Source organism: Drosophila biarmipes, chromosome 2L (assembly GCF_025231255.1).
Source record: "Drosophila biarmipes strain raj3 chromosome 2L, RU_DBia_V1.1, whole genome shotgun sequence".
NCBI lineage: Eukaryota > Metazoa > Arthropoda > Insecta > Diptera > Drosophilidae > Drosophila > Drosophila biarmipes.
This window is the reverse complement of record NC_066612.1, coordinates 24,629,331-24,636,816: the sequence shown is the minus strand read 5'-3', so window position 1 is coordinate 24,636,816 and position 7,486 is coordinate 24,629,331. Positions and strand designations below refer to the sequence as shown.

Below are 7,486 nucleotides of genomic sequence, written 5' to 3'. Positions count from 1 at the left end.
AATGAATTGGTGGTCTTACAGCTTTTTTAATTTCTGATTCCAGTTTATGAAAGAGGTGTTGAGACCTCTTAATTAGTTCTGTTTTATTTGTACACTATTTGTGAACAAAGTGGTTTGAAAGCTGTAAAACAGTGTAACGGTGATAGATTATTTCGATTCATGTTATCACGTTTTAAAATATCCCCAAAGGTTCTTATACTAAAACAAATGTATAGACAGGTACAAGCTCGAAAGCTAGTCTTACACCCAAAACCTAGTTATTGCTAAGGTACACAGACATATTTGTAACTTGCACTGTTAGCCATGTTCTAAAAAATATAATGATTTTTTGGAAGGTGACAACATTTTTATTATGCCTAAATCCACATAATTTGGCGGTATTTACGTTGTTTATCTCCACAACTAAACTGTTATTCAACTCAGTAGTGTATATCTAACAAATAGTTTTGCAATATACTTTAATTTGATTCTTACCATTTCCTTTTCATATTGGGATCATTGATATCAGAATATAGAATATCCTTTGTAGAGTATAGGGGCATACTTGATTCGTCTGAAAGTATGAAACTGGTAGAGGAAAGCTTTTTCGAACCCGTAAGTTAAAAATAGTCGATCTAGCCATGTCCGTATGTCCATCTGTCAGTATGAACGCTGAAATCTCTATAAGAGCTAGAGGAGTCGGACTTGGCATGCAGTTTCCTGATCTTCCTAGGCAACGCAAGTTCAGCAGGGTGCCACGCTCACCTTAACGCCCACAATATCAATAAAGTCTCATCAATACTTATCGGTTGACCTAAAAATAGTTCGTCACACCCAGTCCAACGCCCACAAACCAGGCTAACTGTGGCTGGCACGGTTTTCATACTAGAACAAAATTTTAAGAGGAATGCCGAAACGCTTATATCGTAATAGATCGTATTATACATTTTCGCCACAAAAATTGATATCAAAAAATTTTTTGTTAGAGGTGCAATAGTCACTAGATTTTCATCTCGTTAAAGGTTTTTTTTTTATTAATTTATTGGAGAGTGATAGTAGAGATCTTTGGTCATTTCTCAAATTTATGTTCGTTACGATGCCTGAAAAAGCTGCGAGCACGTACAGGTGACATCGCTAATAGTTTACCCCCATTATGTCGGCAAGCAACATTCATACTACAAGAACCCATATACTAAAAATACTAGATTCTATTAAATACTACATTAAGCTCTGTATAACTATGTACTATATTGAGGAAGATGAGAATAATGATAAATGGTATTGAAAACTTTAAAGAGCTTTAAAAACGCAAAATTTAGACATATAACGGCTAGGAAATGTTTTAACTAAATCCAGTGGCTTCGGGAAGTTGTATATTCCCTACTACTCCACGAGCACGCACGTAATTTTAGCAACGTGGCATAGAAACAAAGCATTCTAGTTGGCCATACCAAGCGAACATAAAAAATATTATCTGATGCCTTTATATGACCGAAAGCTAAGTAATTATAAACTTAGTATGTAATGAAATATTTGATGGGTTTTTAAAACGAAAAACCGCAAAATGTGAACAAATTAAATTTTGCGTAGAGACATTCCCAAAACTTTATTACCGAATGATGCAAAGTTGTGTCTTCCGTAGCTACTAGATAGACCATGCAGGCGGAATTTTACAGCCTGAGCACGCGGAATTCCCAATGCCAGAACATTTTGCGAGCGGCTTTATCGTTTTATTTGCAAATTGTTTATCAACTTCTCCGTAATAAGCCTGAGACTCTAAGTCTAGCAGAATTCTAGGAAGCAACATTAAGATTTGCGTTCTTTGTCAGGTCGGGAAACTTCCGCTTTGCTTGCTATTTAGCCTTGTTACCCATTTTCCCATGATTGGGAGCTCTTCTGCATGTCGTGAATTCCTCAGTCGCTAAGTGCTTCTGAGAAATTTTACCATAACGGAATGGTAAGCTAAGTTGTTTTGCCATCGCAACTGCTTTTTGGGATCTAGATTAGAGAATTAGAGATTCGTAAAAAGCTGTTAAGGTGTCGATGAAAGATATGATTTCAAACAAACTAGATACAGTTAAAGTATATTATTCACGTGTTAATCTGAACTCTAATAAGAGCGCCTTTGCATAATTTTCTTCTGAAATCTGGTTAACTTTCCTGTTCCTAACGCATCCTTTTTCAAAGGAAATATCAAATGAATAATGGTTAGCGACTAGTCGTTGTGAACCAAACTATTGAAACCTATAAAATTCTTGAATTTTTAAAGTTTGAAATGTGGAAGTACTATACTGTGGCTTTTTTAAGATTTTAGACTCTTATTATTTGCAAAATATACACATTAATAATACTTTAGAACTTGATATATGTGCATAATTCTCTTAACTACTGTCTACATGTCAATCCAATGTTAATTGCCTCTAATTATTGTTCCAACTCTATCGCCTTTTCAATGCATCTATTTACAATACCTAAACGACATTCCATTTCGACCGCATTAGGGGGAGTTTCCTGACTACGAACTGTGACCTCAATTCTAATTATATGATTTTTATTCAGCTCAGCTTTTTCGACTTCCATCCATTGCAAACAACAACTTCCATTTTAAGATTATTTTTGTAAAGTTAATGCCAATGCAATGCTGCTGGTAGAAATAGAATTTCTGTTCTACCGTACACTACGTACTAAAGGAAACTGCTAGGCCATTTGCGATATGCCAAAGAAGAAAAGTCCGAGAAAGGTCAAGAAAGGTGAAAAGTCCGATACAACCAAAGAGCGCGCGAAGAATGAGTCAATGCTGCTTAAGTAAGACAAACTGAATGCCAAGGCAAATTATGATATATGTGTGTACAACTGATTGTAATAAAGTTTGCATGTGTTTACGAAGGCAACATTCCCATCGACGTTGTGAAATTCGGATCGCTGTACGGGCGTTCCGCGACGAGTTGGAGATGATACGGATGCTTTAGCGACGATAGACGAAGATGTTATCGCACCGCTTTGCGGGTGCATATTCGCCGAGATGGAGGTTCGCAGCTTCTACGATGCTGAGGCACCATCCTAACACCATTTTGCAGTTCTAGCCGACGAGGTGAAGGTATGGGTGCATCGACGGCACTCCTAATACAAGATTGAAATTCGGAGCTCCCTTCTATGCGTACTCCGAAGACGAGAAGTGTGGCTCCGACGACAAGATTGGTTAGGGCTCTCCGATTACCGAAGATTTGGCTAAAGGTACATGTGATAAGCGCTCAAATGAGGTATTAGTTATACAATGATGGTCACGGGTTCTTATTATATAACTCTTGGTGATTTGCGACCTTTTCAGAATCCGCCAATTCAATCTCTAGATGACGGCTATGAACATCGAATTAATACAAGTTTAATAAAAAGACCAAACAAACACTGCGAAACATGACAAATTTAATTTTTAACTTCACTTATGGAAAGTACACACCGAAACTAGCTAAACCCATTCGGTTCTCTCTGGCTCAAATATTTAACAGCAAGCTAACAAACAATTATCTTTCAAATTAAAGTGGACGCATTTTAGAGTTTTTATCTTGGTTGTGTTTATTCACGTAATGTATGCGCAGCACATCGCACACATTGATAAATGATATCTAACATGTCCAAAATATCATTGCCCTTGCCGTCATCCCTTAAGAGTTCCTGTACCGCATCATCATTTAAAAGCTGAACCGCCTTTACCAGAATTTGGCCTTACGTCAACAAATTACAAAGAGTAACTATTTAACAAAGTTTTTTCTAATGAATACCTTTGCAATGAATTGGTAATTTCATTACAATTAAAAAAAGTGATCCCATTCATTAGCATTTAATTATTAAAAGGAAAGGCAAATAATTCATTACTTTCGAATTACAAACAAAATTATTTGATACGTCAAATCATGAATTTGATGGGTTGATTCAGTTTTCAGTTCGACAGGACTTCGTTTGTAATCCTGATCAAGAATATAAATACTTTATATGCTCAGAAACATAACCAACATAAACTATTAGCCGAGCTACTGCTTAAGCTATCAAATCGTTCTTTCGATTTTCTTTTGAAAACGCAAAAAATTGTGTTTTGGTTTAGATTCTGATCCTACCATTCTTCTTTGGAAATAGAAATACCACTTTATTCATTGTTAGGGAACCATTTACATGTAAAGCTGCTACAACTGCTGAAGGTATCTTTGTTTTTGGGAGATGCGTCCAATAGAGCGAGAATTGTGCCGCTTGCGTTGTTTGGGCTTAAGAAGATCCGCAGCCTTGCTTACGATGCCCGGAATTTCAGGGGTGGAATCGTTTGCCTCCAATACCGGGAGGGGTGTGGTCTCCGCCTTGTAATCTTCATGAAGGTCTTCATCCTCGAAACTGTCATGGTGAGTGCCCAAAATGGGGTTAGGGTGTTCTGGTGTGAAAGGCGTCGGAGTGCTACTAGAAAAGTGCAGTTTTACTGATATTGCGGTTGGTGCTTCTGAGTGCGGTGCTGTTTCTGTGGTCAATCTAACTTTATCGTCATGATTAATATTGAACACCCGCTGAATGTGTTTGGGTGCTAAAACGCTGGCAGTCGGCCCTCCTAGGATTCTGTTGAAGTGGTTAAAGGGGTTAAGCGTTCCAAATGGGCCAAAGGGGTTCCAACCCATGCCGAATCGCATTCCCATGCCGAAGGGGGCACCCACCTGGTGTTCCATGTCATATTCCTGGGCTCCTATTTGAGGTTTCATGCCAAAAGGACTTCCAAACTGGCTACCCGACCCAAAGCCCAATTCGAATGGACTTATTATAGGACCCTGATCAACACCAAAGGGAATGACCATGGATTGACTTCTTGCTATTTCAGGTTGGGTTCTCGGCAGATCGATATATGGCGCTGGCTGCCGTTGGCCGTAGCAAGGCATGGTTATAATAACTGGCTGGAAACTTGGACAAGAGCTTCTGAGGCTTACCCGTTTATCCGGCTGAGTTAGGCAATGAAAAGTGGGAACTGAGGTACTATGTCCACTGCAGTATTGGTTGGGGGCATTTGAGAGTTCAGCTTCAGAGTATGTTGAAGGAGGTGGTGACAGCGATGGTGAAGCAGAGGCTCCTAGGTATTGGATTTCGTATGGACTGTATCTGGATGCCATTTCACCCGTCGGTTCTATTGGTACATAAGCCGGTTTGTTACCAGCTTGTGCCACGACTTCCGCACCTGCCAAACTGCTATAAAAAGCTTTCATAACCGGATCATTTTCGGGTTTCTCCGTATCTGACAGGGACACCCGCATTAACTGATCCTCAGGATAGGCTTGCTTTCTTGGTCTGCCGAGTTCTTGGTTGAGCTTGTCTCGCTGAAACACCTCATCCGTCACGGCCAGAATATCATTTTCAAAATTAAACCGACGCTGATTGTGCCCGACTATTCTTTCCTTGTTTCTGACATTCGAAATCTGCACAGGTTCTTCAGTATCATGCGAAGGGGTCGTGGCCGCTGCGCCCGGTCCAGGTAAGCTTCCTGGAGAATTGGTTGGCGGACTGTCCACGATTGGTTGAGAAAATTTTGGGAAACCATACGACGTCACTGAAGGTGCAGACGAAGGGGCAACCAAGTGGGTTCCGTAGAACCTGTAATGGGCGTGGGGCTGTTGCTGTTGAGAAAGAGGATGATGGTGGGGCTTATCCTGATATGTCGTTGAGCGCGCCGGATGGTCGTGCTTATTGGTAGTTGACCAGCCATCAAATGCGGGAAAGAACGGAAAGTTGTGACCGGAATCATGTTTTATTCCGTCATGAAAATTTAAAGGTGTCGAAAATCCTGGGTGGGAACGCTTCCTAGCACCGAGAGTTGTGGATTCCACTTCTCGGCACATATAAAACGGCTCTCCCTGGGCGCCTTGGTTTCTGACCTCCACACAATTTTGCTGTACATTCTCGCCACCGAAGTTAGGATCCCGGCACATATAATAGGGCTCATCCTGCGAACTACTTGGCGTAATCTCGACGCATATCGTAGTCATGGTTCGCTTGCTGCGATGTACCAACCCAACAGAAAGTGGGATGTCTTTGTGACCAACTGCAAGAGTTCCTAAAGGTACTAATAACGCGGTAGCCAGACATGACAGAAACAGCAGTTTCCCGGTCTGTGGATGATTACCCATGTTCTTTTTCTCTTACTGCCGATTGAAGATGGGTGACGCTTTTATAGTCATGAACTGTCTGTTAGGAAGGGAAACCATTAGAGCTACAGGTGTATCAAACCGACGTCATAAACTTACAAAACTTAGTTCTCCGAAGCAATCTTTGGCAATTTTTTCTCTTTTTTGATTTATGACTTCTCATTTTACTCTGGTTACTCGAGTTTTTTTCACTTGAAAATCGTATCAATGAACAAAAACTTTCCATTTAATACACTTTGGCTCCTTTATATCGTACTTTAAATAATTTTTTTATTAGTTTCCCTTCTTGTTTGAAAAAAGTCGTTTATATTTATATTTTTATATTTCTTCGTTTACAAATGCAGCATTTTCATAAGGATTCTTTAAATATGACGTTACTGATATTTATTGTAGTAATAGTTTAAATATTATGCAAATATTTTGCATATGTTACAGCTAACGACACACGATTTTAAAAGTCCAGAGTATACATTTTAATGGATAATAAAAATGTATACTACGTATAATTACAGTTCAAACAACGCATAAGGTTTCTAATAGTTTTTGAAAATCAGCACTTTCCCAGAGTGTGAGGACACATAACACACAACACTTTGAAAGTGTACAGATGGACAGACGGACATGGGTAGATCGACTCGTCTAGTGATGCTTATCAAGAATATATATACTTTATGGGTCGGAAACGTCTCCTTCACTGCGTTGCAAACTTCATACTGAATCTAACATACCCTCTGCAAGGTTATAATAACACTGAAGTGACCTGGGATGTCTGATGAACAATTATTTATTTATACAATTAGGGTGGTCCAAAAAACAGAACTTTACTCTTATTCGCACAAAAGCGATAATCAATTAATTCTCGTATAGTATTTTTATTGATTGATATTGCAAAGGTCGCATATTTCAAACAAATATTTAATACCGGTATGATATTTTTATACCCTTGCTGAGGATATTATGAGAAGTCAGAAGTTTGCAACGCAGTGAAGGAGACGTTTCCGACTCCATAAAGTATATATATTTATGATCAGCAACACTAGACGAGTCGATCTAGCCATGTCCGTCTTTCCGTCCGTCTGTCCGCCGTTTCTACGCAAAGTAATCTCTCAGTTTTAAAGGTATTATTATACTTTTTGGTGTTACATAATTTCTGACGAATCTAGTATACCCTTTTACTCTACGAGTAACGGGTATTACTCAGCCAAGAAAGCGAAAGAGAGAAAAATTTAAAAATTGCATACGAAAACGACCCCAATGGCGGCGATTTCTATATTTTTGATGACATCTTGTTAATTGACAGTCCGAAGACAGATATCCACAAATATTTTTGGCAAGAAGAA

The 7,486-nt window shown here is 39.1% G+C and overlaps 1 protein-coding gene and 1 long non-coding RNA gene across 2 annotated transcripts; one reads left to right on the top strand and one right to left on the bottom strand.

Annotated features, from left to right (window-relative positions):
* The first annotated feature begins 3,001 nt into the window (after positions 1–3,001).
* LOC108031565 (uncharacterized) lies at positions 3,002–3,536 on the top strand. Its single transcript, XR_001768579.2, has 2 exons — positions 3,002–3,239; positions 3,308–3,536. It is a non-coding gene; the product is annotated as an uncharacterized LOC108031565 (long non-coding RNA).
* Positions 3,537–3,933: 397 nt separating this feature from the next.
* LOC108031560 (uncharacterized) lies at positions 3,934–6,477 on the bottom strand. Its single transcript, XM_017105109.3, has 2 exons — positions 6,246–6,477; positions 3,934–6,186 (listed from the first exon to the last, which is right to left on the bottom strand). Exon 2 carries the CDS (start codon positions 6,126–6,128, stop codon positions 4,158–4,160), a length of 1,971 nt encoding a protein of 656 aa, XP_016960598.3. The 5' UTR covers positions 6,129–6,186; positions 6,246–6,477; the 3' UTR covers positions 3,934–4,157.
* Positions 6,478–7,486: the final 1,009 nt, after the last annotated feature.

Excerpts from the sequence above, each read along its gene's own strand:
- LOC108031560 (XM_017105109.3), bottom strand. The coding sequence starts at position 6,128 with ATGGGTAATCATCCACAGACCGGGAAACTGCTGTTTCTGTCATGTCTG.